General features: G+C 40.1%; 1 protein-coding gene across 1 annotated transcript in view; it reads left to right on the top strand.

Annotated features, from left to right (window-relative positions):
• ITPR2 (inositol 1,4,5-trisphosphate receptor type 2) overlaps positions 1–13782 on the top strand; it is a 244006-nt gene that overhangs the window by 50603 nt on the left and 179621 nt on the right. Inside the window, exon 10 of the mRNA XM_053942273.1 lies at positions 6926–6970. Coding sequence (XP_053798248.1) covers positions 6926–6970 — 45 coding nt within the window. The remainder of the gene's footprint in view (positions 1–6925; positions 6971–13782) is intronic.

Below are 13782 nucleotides of genomic sequence, written 5' to 3'. Positions count from 1 at the left end.
TCAGAGAAGCTTATGTGCATCATTCATTTTAAATTGAGAATTGCTGTTAAATTTTGCTTTTATAGTCCATGGCAGGGGCTTGGAACTAGAGGATCTTTAAGGTCTCTTCCAACCCAATCATTCTATGATTCTGTGATTAAAAATATTAGCCTGCCATATTATAGCATGTTACATATTGTGGCATGCATTTATGCAGATGGATAGGGTCATACCCTTCATAGTAAATTTAAGCCTGTTGTAATAATCACTTGATTTGGATCATGGTGGAGATAGCTGGGTACATCCTCAAGTTAATATTGAGAGAAAATAATAATCTCCTGCCTTCTGAATAGTAAATATTGTTACAAGAATCCTACAAGAATAGAAAACAAAACATTTAATGAGATTTTAAGAAAGATTACATAATTGTATGGGTAATAGTATACTCAGCATTAGCTGAGATAAAAGAAATAAGTTCTTAAACTTGGGGCTACAAACCAGGATTAAACTCCTGGAGCCCTGAAGAAACTGTCTCTGTAGTTTTATGGACTTTTCTTCCACTTCCTTAAACTGCTGGAAAATGGAGTCCTGCATAGGATGTTTTATTGAGGGATCTGAGATTGATTATTTCAAGTCCATGATTTAGGCCTTTTGTTATCCACTTGTTGGAAGTTGGATTACTGATAGAGATGTTTTTTATTTAGAAAGCAACAATGGAACCACAGTTCGCCAGTGACATGGAAACAAACCTTTGCAGAAGGACTTGTTTGTGCCCTGGTCATGCAGAGAGGGAGAACACAGTGTTAAATGCTCTGTGGTTCCTTCTGCCTTCAGAATAGTGAGGCAAGTAACAAATAAAATAAAAATGGCCTTGTTTAACTGAGATGTGAGCTACCTTTTGCTCAGGGAACAGTTTGTAAGCCAGAAAAGATGCCAGGAGATGGCAGCATCTACCAAGGCCTTCGCACATCTCACAGATTTTATTCCTTGGTACTTTGGGACCTCCTCACCTGGAGATTGCTTCAAAATATTCCTTTGCGGCAGTTTTTTTCCCAGTGTCTCTTCATTAAATTTTAGCACAGCATTCTGATTATTTTCTGTCTGTTTGGCTCTGTGATTAAAGGTTCTCATTAAGAAAAAGGATTTGCCAAGGTGAACTCAGCACTGGAAGCCTTATTTCAGTTTTTCACTGTCTCATAGGAGTATGGGTTTGTTTTAAAGCTCTGTAAGGAGTGAAGGATAATTTACAGCTATGCATGAAGAGATCCAGAGGAGGAGGATGGATTACTGATTTACAGAGCCAGCCTGACCTGTTCTGCAGACTTGGATATAGCTTTTAAAAGTGGCAGATCTAGATGTCCATTTAGCTAAACCCAGAACTAGATTTCTGAAAGGTTTTTAAGAATCTTGAGAATGTGGCTAAATTTCTTGACTTGAGTTGTCTTGACTTTGGTGGAATCTGTCAGTGTGCAAATACTTTCATAAATCGGGATCTCAGAGGAAAGGTTTTTCCCTCCAGCTAACTCATTTGCAATTGTGACTTGTAAGAGAGTTCAGCTTTTTCGGTCCTGCCTGAAGCTGGCTGCACTGGGGCCATGTTTGTACATATACAAGCTTTAGGAGTGAGGAAATACAAAGATATTAATGCAGCATTTATTGTCATTTAGTCATTACAACGCCTAATTATGTTATTAAAAATACATCTTGCATTTTGATGTCTTCCAAAACAGCAAATGTAGACATGTGGTCTGTTCCTAAGTGCTTTATTTTTATTTTTTTAAGATCACTTGAAAAGATTTTATTCAATTATATTTGTGCCTCTTTTTTTTTCTTTTTTTGGGTTTTTGTGTGCCTGTGGTTTTGGTTTTTTTAACAGTAGAAATGTCAGTCATGTCTACTTCAATCATCCCTAGTTACTCCTGTGAGGACCACTGAAAGGCATAATGGGGTATTAATATTTAGAACATCACTCTTAAAGAGATGAGGATGCTTTCTTTATATAACACACGTTGACATGGAGCTGCTGGAGCTCAGACTAAGGTTATGTCTCAGCATCCAAGTTACCCTAAAGCATCTCTTAGATATTTTTCTTTCTTTTGACTTCCTCTGCAGAATGGGATATGTCTGAGTGGGGTTGAGCACTGGTTTCAGGTTCTCTGCCCTTGATTCCTGTAGAAGAAATGGAATTTCCCAGTTACCACTCATAACGTGGAGCTGCTCCAGCTTATGCTGCTTGTGTGAGATCTTTAAATCTGTGCTGATTTAGGCATGGCAAAATGCTGGCCTGCATTACTTACACAGCAGCTGAAAATGCCATCAAGATGATCTTTCTTCTGGTGATGAGGGTGAAAAATCAGGACAGGAAGGTATTGGGGCTACTTCTCATTCCTGTTTTTGACTAGCAGGGGGACCTGGAGCAGACAAAAAGGTTCAGCTTTCTCAGTGCTCCCTGGAAACTTGTCTGATCTGCTAAGACACAGCTCATGAGGAAAATACAATCCTAAAAGAAAAGGTCTTTTAAGATTTTTAAACTTTCCTCACATGATTATTATCAGGAGCTCTGTGCTGATGCTGAGGAGGGGCTGAATGGCGTTTATCGAGGTAGGGTTGTAGCCAGTCTTTGGCAAGTTAATAAGATGGCAAAAGTCCTTTGAATGCCACTGAAAGTCTTTGAAATTGTGCAAAAGTCCTTTGGATTTATCGCAAGCTAATCAGTATGACATTAACAAAGAACAAAGCAAGCCTAATGAAGATGAAATATTTGAGAAGTGGATTATTTTTCTTTTGTCCTGGCTTTTCTTCCCTGAAACACTTGCCCTTGTTGGCTGGCTGTGTGTTAACAGGCTGCTTATCAAATGAAATGGGGACTGTCTGAGTGTGTTGAATTAGAGCCTTTTATTCTTAGTCTGTCAGGGTTTCCTTCATAAATGCAGGTTTTAACCAAGTCATTAAAATGCTCATTTAGCTGAAATTTGGCAATCTAATTCGTCCCCTGACAAGATGCTTTAAATATCCTTTACCTAGTCAACAAAATTTGATTAAAATCAGCATGGGTGTTTCTTTCCCCAAACTCCTCTTTTTCCTTCTTGAGTGTCCAAAAATAAAAATAGCCTGTTTGGGTACTTTTCATGCATTCCTCCAAGAAAACAACATTCTGTAGAAATGTGGAGTTTCAAACTTTTTGGATTGTAAAGGATATCTAACTATGTGAAGATGCAAAAGTAAAATTAAAGCCAGGAATAACCTATAGGATGATCTGGACAATTGTAGAACCCCAGGAAATTATGCACTGTAGACTTGTGAGGTTTGAAAACTTTTAGGTACAACTTTGAGGAGCTTTAATCAGTAGAGATGACAGAGCCTGGAACTTCTGGTGCTCAGTCTAGTGGAATCCCTCTCAGGATTAGCAGGTCACTGCCATTCTCTGAGCACCAAATACCAGAAGTAGCACACAAACACGCAAAGATGAAAGTTGCCTTCCTGCTATGCAGACTTTACAGATTTTGTAAAGTCACTAGGTGAAGATTCAGGAATGAGATTTCTTACCTGTCCACGTGGTTTTAACCAGAAATAAAGACTTTGTCTATACCTCAGTTTTCCATGTGTAAAAGCTGACTTCTATTGTGAGTTTGTCATACATTCTCCTGGGGACCTTCTGCTGCTCCCACAGGATGAGGATGTTGATGTATGTATGTATTCAGACATCTAATCTTTTCACATACCACTGTGTACCAAGGCTGAGCCTGAAATCTGTCCAAGAGACACCAGTTTTTATACTCAGGAGGACTACCTGCAGCACTGACCCTGACCTTCAGGCTCTCTCAGATACACTGTGTGGATCACAAATTGGGAATTTGGCTTCTTGCAGAGTAGTGCGAGTAAATGCTATTTAAATGTAGGTTTAAAGGAAGGTATTGCCTTCTCTGTAGTTGCAGATCTGTCTATGAACTCCAGAACTGTCAATGAAAAATTCTTTTTGTGCTACCTTTTTCGTTCCCATTCTTGGAAAGGTAAAAAATTACTGTACCTGAGTTTGTTGAAAAACAAGCAGCAGAGGATTAGAATTTCTGGATTATTCTTCACTGGAAAATAAGATGATGGAGCTATGCTCTAAAAAAATACATATAATAAAGCTATTACAATAATAATTTATATAATTACCCTTGCTTAAGCTCTGCAGTTCGCAGTTCTTCTTGTTCTTGGTGCATATTGGCTGCATGCACCTTCCAGTGTCATTTTGCAGAAATATTTACTGCTGTGTTTTAGGTATAATTCAGTAAATTGAAATTTCAAGACATCCAATAACACAAAGCTTAAAAAGTGTTGAGCTTTATTGAGGCCTATTTTAGCATAGCATTCTTACTTTCTAAACACCTGCAGAAAATTTTACTTGATTTCATTAGTAGCAAAATAAAAATATTCATGTTGTTCTTTTCAAGGCTTCTTTTGTTTTGGCAATTTATTGAAGAATGTGGAAGTGATTTTACATCAATCAGAAAAAGCAATAGGTTTTGGAGTGCTGAGACTGTCACTGTGTCCTTAGGTCATTCTGGGCCAGGATATTGAAAGGGACTCAGAACAGGTGTAATATGACACACAACACTAGATGATTTATGTTCCTTCTACCTGGAGAATGTAGCATGGGATAATAGCTGCTGGTCTGTTTTTCAGAAACCCTCAGCACCAACAATCTCAGTTGAAATGAAAATGGAAGTGGCAACTGCTGACCAGAGCTGAAAATGGGGCCATGGATGTCAGCCTGAAAACTGAGTTCCATCGTGTTTATGGTTTAATGTCAGCATCTCAAAACTTTCTCTAAACAATGTATTTTTGGTTTTATTATTTCTGTAACAGCAGGGCAAGAAAAAGCATCATTAAGGATGTACTTGATTTCTGATCTGAGCCTTCTGTCTCCATCACCCTCAGTCCACAAGTGGCCTGTTCTGGAAATCTGAGGGTAGTCTGTTCAGTCAATTTTCAAGAAGGCGGGAAGTGTCAAGGGAGGGAGATTCTCCTAATTTCTCCTGTAACTATATAAATATCTATATATATTTTAATTACCATTATGTTGAAAGCAAACAGCTGAAGGATATCAGAATTCAGTTCATACTGGGTAGATGACTCTATTCAACTAGAGTCCTTCATTGAAAACCTGTAGGATCAAGGCTTAGTGCCAAGTTCTCTGTGCTGGCTCTAGTGACGAACCCAAGGCAACCCAGGCTTTTACTTGCTTGCTTGCAACCAGCAATATCTGAAGGTAGCATAGAAATTCAGCCTTCCTATACCTCCTCTGCACCTTTGCTGGAAGGCCACGATGCATGGCTGTGACTGTGGCCACTGCCTGCTAATTTTGTCTCTTCTTGATGGGGGACCAAAGGTAGAGAGCTCAGCTTGGCTGCTAAAATTGGGATGCCAGGATTATTTTAAGGTGTTAGGTGAACAAATGTCATGCTGAAAGAACTGTGGGAGCTTATGAAGGAACCAAAACTATGTGAAGACAGTTACATATGTGTATAAGTTCTAGTTTTTTGGTGCTCATCTCTCATTCCTGTTGCTGTATAGCAGTAGCAAGAGGGACTTGGAGTTGGGAGACTCTGACAATGTCAGGGAGGAGCAAAATACAAGATTTGAGACAGGTGTCAGCACAGGGAGGAGAGCAAGGTCTCTAAATTAGGTTTGTAATGGTAACAAAGTGGCTAATGCAAAAAAATGAATTGGAGACAGAATAAACCCTTGGTCATTTCTGTGTTAGCACATCAAGTTGTGACACATAGGGAAAGTATTTTCAGCTGTTTGACAAAGATTTGAAAGCTTTCCTCCTTTCTTCAGGTTCATGTTATACAGATGAGTGGGCATTTTGAGAGGTTAAAGAGATAGAATTTTTTTTTTCATAAAACTCTTTTCAGCATAAAATCTCTTTGCAACAGTTTGTGTGACGTTAGATGTATGATAATGTGATATTGAAAAGTTCCACTGGGACTCATGTATCTTGCCCTGTGCAATTCTCTTCTGACTCTCTCACACTGATAATGCCAAATTCAAGCCAAGAAAATGATAGTTCTCATCTGTAAGATGTATACACACTGTAATTGCCTAAGAACAAAATTGTCTTATATAGCTTATAATCTTACTTCAGCATTTTTGGCATATCCTGTGTCAGAGTATATTGGTAAATATTGACACAAAATTGCTTCTTCATGTAAATCAAATCTTGAAAGGGTTCATGTGCAGCCAGTGAGTGGGTGTGTGTGTTTTTGTTTGTGAATATGTCTGCCTACATAATCCCTCATTTTATAGGCTACATATTTCCCTTGTCCAAAGTATATTAAACAGCTTTTAAATAGTAATACTTTAAATTTATTATTGTATAGCATCTTTCATCCAAGCTTCTCATAGTACTTTAGTATTAATTAATCCTTGATAATCCTGATGTGATATAGAAAATATTATCCCCATTAATATGGTTAAACAGAACTACAGTGTAATGAAATAATTTTCTCTAGTGACATTGTCACTCCTATTTCAAATATGTGTTAATTCTGAGTTCACTGTCTTCCCCTGTAAAATCTCAGTAGACATAGAGAATGTTATTTTTTTATCTCGCTCTATCTGCCCAGGGTCAATCCTGGAAGTGACAGTGTGTGCATGTGTGTGGGTGACTGTAACTGGCTGTATTTAGAATAGTAACTGTCCCTTTTTCATCATCCTTTTTGGGTTTGGTTATTTGAGATTCCTCTTGAGTTAACAAGCTGGATTGCAAGATGCTCTTTCTAGAGGTGAGTCAGCCAGAAATTGAAGCAGTAAGTCTTTTACTCTCACACTGCTTCTAAAACTTCACTCTCCTTTTGCAGGGTGGAAACATAACAGAACTGAACCAAACCCTCTCCCCCAGTTATGAAATGTCTGAAAGCTATCGAGATAGTATTTGACTTCTTTTCTTTTCCAGCTTAACCCACACTACCCAGAAGGTAATAATGAAGGAAAAGCTTTGGTAAGTGGAATTTATATGTTGTATATAAACTGGGGAATGCTGTATCCTTAAGCCAGCACATCCTGACATATGGAAGCTCTTCACAGCTTTCCTTTTCCTTATGTGTTCCAGCTGCTGGGATTGTTTTCCATATCCTATGTAAGGTAGGATGCATCTCAGAACCTGCAATTCAGAAAGTTTTCCCGCATGCTGAGGCAAATGATAAGAAACTTATTCAAATTCTGCATCAAAGTGGCATTAGTCAAAGCTGTTGTGTTTGTTATCTGAGTGCAGATATGAAATGTATTAATTCTTCTGAGCTCAGATGTGTTACTTAATGGCAACAGCCTTTGCCTGGTACAGCATCAAGAGCATTTTAGCTAATTCTGACTAATGAGACAAGGCCAGACACGGAGATTATAGTGTGTGAAGGAAGTGGAGTTAAAACCTTGGGGGAATCTTATTGTTACTAAGTCAACAAATATTCCCAGAAAGAATCATTCCTCCATCAAATTCATGAGATTGCCTTGGAAAGGCTGAGATCTTCTTAAAAAAATTCAATTTAATTTCTTTCTGCTTGCCTTCCAGCTTTTGTTCTTTAAGAGGATACATTTTCAAGTTTTTCTCTGCACAGGGAAGAAATTTTTGATTTTTCATGACATGAAACCCAGGAGTCTTACATAAGCACATGCCTTGAGGACTGCAATTTTAATAAAAATGGAGACTTTCATAGGAGTTGGCAACATTGGTTTTCCATCTTCACTGATATTTGGCATTAGTGGTGATATTGCAATAACAGATAAGCTGTCCAGAGAAATGAGAATTCTCTCCTATGAAAGTAGAGAAGTTCCACCAGTTGTTTCTCTTTTGTATTGGAATGAAACTTGAGGCCTTGGGAGCTTTGGAATGGAAATCAAGATCAGTTCTAGAATTCTCCAGTGAGTAGGTGTTAGGCACTTGTCACTGAGGAGCCAATCCTGTTGTACCATACCATACTTACTTATGGTGTAAGTTTTTCCTCTGTAGCCATTTCAGTTCATCTAAATAGTTAAGTATTCCCTGGGCTGGATAATGACAAAGGTACAAGTGTAATCTAAGCATGAATGTTAAAGGTGGCTTCACTATCAGTTTGGCTTATTCCTCCTGGGTATTGGTTTCAGCTAAAACACCAGACCAGATAAATCACATTAGAGAAATACTTCCAATTAAAAAGTGATCAAAGCTGATTGATGATCAAAACTGATATCTCTGTGGAAATTTTAATTTGTGCAGTCAGCACTTTCTTATGAAAGATGTTTTGTGGAAGAACTTCTAGTAATTTTTGGTGACACCTCCATGTAAATCGAAGCCCACAGGCTCTATTAGTGTGATAAAAATCCTTTTGGGTCCTTCACCCCTTTATAATCTTGTTGGAAATGCCATGATTCAGCAATGGCTATTTAAGCTTTCATTTTGCCCTGGAGCAACCCAATATAGAAACTTCACATCCCTGTGCAGGAATTTCTTTTATGTTACAATGATGCAGTGTATTGAATTATCCCTCAAAAATAAAATAATCTTGTAATAATTGGAGTTCTTTGAGGGTCAGCTATGTCAGTCTTGTATCCAGTAGCACATAAGACATAACTTTCCTTCCTCTGTGGTTATCATCTAGGGTTTCCTCTGCCTGGTCACTGCCTAACTGGCTCACAGCAAAGGCATCTTCTTTTCCATCCTTTGAAGAAATTAATCTTGAAATACTGCCCATGAAGTAAATCTGGAGGGGGGAGGTTGAAGTGGACCTACCCCAGCAAAATTTGAAGAATGAGTAGCAGGGAAATGGGAGAAGAATAAATGAATCCTTGTGGCTGAAGGGCCGAACCTGTAGCTTGTGCCCTTGAGGCCACAAAGGCCAGCGGTGTCCTGGGATGCATTTGAAAGCTCATTGCCAGCAGGTCAGGGAGTGATCCTGCCCCTCTGCCCAGCCCTGTGAGGCACATCTGGAGCGCTGTGTCCAGTCCTGAGCTCCTCAGCACAGGAGGGACAGGGAGCTCCTGGAGTGGGGCCAGCAGAGGATGCAGAGATGATTTAGGGCCTGGAGCATCTCTGGCAGGGAAAGGCTGAGGGAGCTGGGGCTGTCCAGCCTCAAGAGGAGCCCCAGCTGAGAGGGGCCCTCAGCCCTGGGTGTCCCTGTCTGCAGGGAGGGCTCCGAGCAGGGCCCAGGCTGTGCTCTGGGGGCCCAGCAATGGCACCAGAGGAACTGGCAGGGACTGATCCCAGGAGGTTCCACCTGGGAAGGAGGCAGAAGAGAGGGTGTGGAGGCTCCTCACTGGGGGTATTCCAGAACTGTCTGGACACAATCCTGTGCTTTGGGATGGCCCTGCTGGAGCAGGGAGGTGGCACCAACTGATCCACTGTGCCCCCTTCAGCCTGACCCATCCTGGGACTTTTTCTTTTCTCTACTGGGCTGTTGGATGAAAGGGTAGCAGCTCCTTCTCTGTTGTTTGGGCTTCAAGGGCAGCACTGCTATATGTGCATTCTGTGCCAGTTCTGAACTCCCCAGCATGTGCTGGGGCTGCTTGTGCGTGTTCATGGCCTGGTTTACAAGGTCTGATCCCAGTTGCTCAGGCAACTGAATTTTGGGAAGCAGCAATGGAGAAGGGTTTTCCATGATGCAGCAGTGGGCACAGACACCGATGTTCTGCCTATGCACATATTTTCTGCCTTGCCTTAAGTGACTCCAGGGTCTGAAAGGGTTGTGGCTCCAGGGAACATAAATATTACTGGAAGTCACCAGGACTTCCGTTCCCATGCATTAAAGGTATGTATGGACTGAGGTTCATTGCTTGTTTATGAGCTGCTTCTTGACAATCCAGCCAAATTATCTTGTGAAGCACTGCTTTTAATTCTGGTAAAATTTGGCCTTACGATGAGTTGATTAATATTCCCACATCTGAGCTCCAGAAGAATTTTTTTAAGTGGGAAGACCTTTTTGAGATTTAAGGGTCTTATCAAAAAAGGGCTTCTCCATCTCTTAAAGTCTAGGAGATTGTAATATATAATATAAAAAATATGCAGTGCTCTGTGTGACAGCTCCCACTAAACCCAAAATTGGTGGTTTTTATGCTGCAAATTACTATGCTTCTTCTAAGGGGAGAAATGTTACAGCATCAAGAAGAATGCTACAAACATCAGGGAAATGTCAGGAACAGCTGGGTACCTGGCATTTGTTAGTGCCTTTGTGTTAAAGGCTGACTTTGGATGGGTACCTTATCTCCACTTGTCTGCATTTGCATGAGAGGACTAATTCTAACCAGTTTAAATCTGCCTTTTATTGTTGAGATTTTTGTTAGGATTGAGACTGGTATGCACTTATCTTATAAAGAAGTTGAGCATTTCTACCATAGGCTGCCAGGTGCAATTTGATGTATCTCCTTTGACTTGCTTATATATCTTTATGAATTCCCAACATTCTGCAATTCTAACTTTTCCTTCTTGCTGCCAACCCAGGAGATTTTTTTTTTTTGATAAACACTGTAAATTCATTTTTTTAAAAATTATTTTATTTTACCTTCCAGGAATGATCTGTATTGAAATATATATTTTATGTGGGTGATGCAGTTTAAACAAGTAGAATAGACAATCTGAAAAACATTGAAACGAAAAGAGAAAAGAAAAATCATCAGCTTAAAAATGGCAGCTTATATAAAGCCAGCAGTCAGACCACTGGGGAAGCTGGGGGGGCAGGGGAGACACAGATGCCGGCACATTATTATTATTCTGCTGTTGCACACGGGTCTGAATCAGCTCTGGAAATGCATACATTGTTTCTTACAGAATGTCTCTGGCTCCTAACAACAGGATTGCAACGTGATGTCTCTGCTAAAAATGCGATGACTCACAAATGAGTCAACAGCGAAGGTGTTACAGGAGGCTAACTGCTGTGCTGTCTGCCAGGGCTCCTAGCAGGCAGGAGCAAGGCTGGCCATTCATTTACTCCATTTTCTTCTCATAAAGAATTTTAAAAATAATTTAACCTATGGAGTTCTGCTCACGTTACTGCTCTGTGAAAATGCTGGTTTTGTAAGAGCCTCCTAAACTGGGTTAACGTGTTGAGATACCACATTGCTCTGGATTTAACAGGCATTTTCAGAACTCTGTCTGCTATTAAATTTAATTTCTGCTGAAATCTGTAGTGCAGCTTAATGTATTCGTTCAGGAGCAGGGCATTATCCTTGTCTGTCTCTATGCCACAAGAGGTGTCTTCACCAGTTGGAATTGTAGATTGGGTTTCTAAAAGAAAAGGTATTTCAAGACGTAATAAAAAACTTCCTTGGCTGTCACTGACCACATCGTCAACATCTCTGAAACTGTTCCACTGCTTTAAGTCTTTAAGTTGAATTTTCTTCTCTCTGCATTTGAGTTCCTTTGCAGTTCTTTTCTTCTTTTCTCTTAATTGAATCCTGTTTTGCTGGCTGCATCTGCTCATATGCCAGTTTCTACCTGAGCAAATGTCATCTTGTTTTCATCTGCTTAGGAATGCAGTGCTTCTCCTGAGCTATTGTCTAATTAATTTAAACTAGCCTAGTACTTTCACTTGTTTCCACATCCTCACATGGACTCATCTGCTGATTCAATAATGGCTGGGTTAAGTGCAGATTCTGATGGCTGCTTACTAAATTTAATTTATTGTGAGAAGCTTTCTGTATGCAAGTGTCTGTGCATTCTCTCTCTCCCACACGTGCACTGGGACATAAAATGAGACACAAATACAAATACATGTTTGTTCCTATGTAATGATAGCACTGATGTCTCTCACATTCCCCTTGTGTAAAACTTGTTTCCAGAGCTGTCAGGTTGGGGGTCACTTCTTGTTAGATTTTTTTCTTCCACAAGTAGTGCTTAATTCCCATAACCCAGGTTGAGTTGTGAGATTCAGATTCTGAAATAATGCTGTAAGGAGAGTTCCGAGGTTTGTGGGGCAGTTCAGCCTGGAGCTGCTGTACAGCTCTTGTGCAGGTCTGATTTTGCTTAGCTAAGCTTGGCTAATTGCAGTTAGCTGCGTTGCAGGCAGTGTCTTGCCCTCTGTTGAAGTGGAATTTCTTTTTAGGCTTAAAAACCAGATCTTGCTCCTATGTGTGCCAGCTGCTAAGCCTGGTTGGTGGGATTTAGGGTTGGTGAGCTCGTTACTCAACTGGATCTATACAACTGTGGGGGTCACCAGGGAATGAGCAGGGTTAGCCCCAGACTGCTGGGTGAATTTCTCCACAGAGCTAATGGTTGGTGTGAACTGCTAAAGCACAGGAGACCTGCCTTTGACTCTGCCTTCTGCCAGCTCATGACCACTTTATATAGGGGTCATGGTGTTCTGTGGTGGGGAATATCCCTTTGCCCATCTGGGTCAGGTTTCCTGTCCATGTTCCCTCCCAGTAAGGTTTCATATTTTGGTCTGCATTTTACTCAGAGCCCCAGGATAAGAAGAAAACCATACAATTATGAAGTGTCCTGCCTTTTTGTATACCAGTCATTTCAGTTTGGAAATTATATTGAAATGGGTAGTTTCTGGGAAACCTTAATTAGATTTCAATGTAAGTTGTGGAAAATATCAAAAAGTTTGGATGCTGTTCTAAACTATCCTGTACTACTCACTCCTTTACAGACCTCTTGAATTTTAAACTGGATTTCCAGTTTTCTGTTTTGTTATGAAGTGTAGGAAGTAGTTTTTCATTTAATATTAGACTCTGACTCACACCTGTAAAGCTCTCAGAAGGATTTTTTATTGTTTCTATGCCTTTTCAGTTTGTGTCTCATCACGAGTATGTAAAACAAAATGTGTATGGAAATCACAAAAGCAATTTGCTATTTTCTCAATCCTTGCTTATAGGTTAATTTTTTTGTGCATTTTTCTGTAATATTTTTGAGTATGAGATACAAAGAGGGTGTGGGGACTGCAAGATGAGTATACTCCTGTGCAAGTCAGAGGAGATGGTTGCTTTTTGTCTTAGCTAGCCTTCTTCTCAAACACTTGTGGCAGTACTCTAATGACTAGAGGAGCCTAACAAAAATTTCTTTCTGTATTTTTTTTCTGCTCTCTCCATCCTTCATAGAAGTCATGGCATGGAAAGCTGGCATTTTGTAAGCTTGATAATGAAAAAATGGATGTTTTGGAAGGATTCAAAAAGTGCCTTGAAATGAGTTGACTAATCCTTTCTTCCATAATTTCACTCATGCTTGATTTTCTTGTTTACTTTCAGTTGGCAATATGGATAATCAAAGCTTTGCCCTTGATTATCCCTTACAGTTTGGTTTTAATCGAGGTACTAATACAAACCAAGTACAGCCTGGCCTTTTACATTGTACAGCTCTTCCTTAGTGGTGTATTGTAAATCATTATAATAGCATTTCATGCTTCTGGGGTCAGATTTTTTTCTCTTTTGGCTTTCCTCATTCCTCTTCTCCTCTCCCTCTGTGGTGTATTTTATGTTCATGAATGGCCCTGGGCTGCCAGTCTCTTAATTGGTTACCAGTCTTTTGTAAGATGTGTAACTCAGCACCCCAGAGGAGCAGCTTTTACTCACACCAGTAATTCTGTTGGTTGCTGTGTGGATATGGGCACAGACTCCGAATGACTCCATCAAGCCAAGAAATGTTCTCAGGGAAGGTGGCATTTGGAGTCTGTAGGCAAAGCTATGGAGGTGACTAAAGACATGAGGATGGTGCTGCGGGGTCACAAAATTCCTGTGAACTCTCTGCAGGTGGTGGGAGGAAGATCCCACCTTAGGTCGCATGCCTTGGTTGAGTAACTCTGTCCCTCAAAGGGAACAACTCCTGCCCTCGCAGAGGGTAAAATCAGA

This window comes from Vidua chalybeata, chromosome 5, assembly GCF_026979565.1.
Source record: "Vidua chalybeata isolate OUT-0048 chromosome 5, bVidCha1 merged haplotype, whole genome shotgun sequence".
Taxonomy (NCBI): Eukaryota; Metazoa; Chordata; class Aves; order Passeriformes; family Viduidae; genus Vidua; species Vidua chalybeata.
Note: the sequence above shows the minus strand (reverse complement) of the source record. Positions and strands in the feature narration are given on the sequence as shown.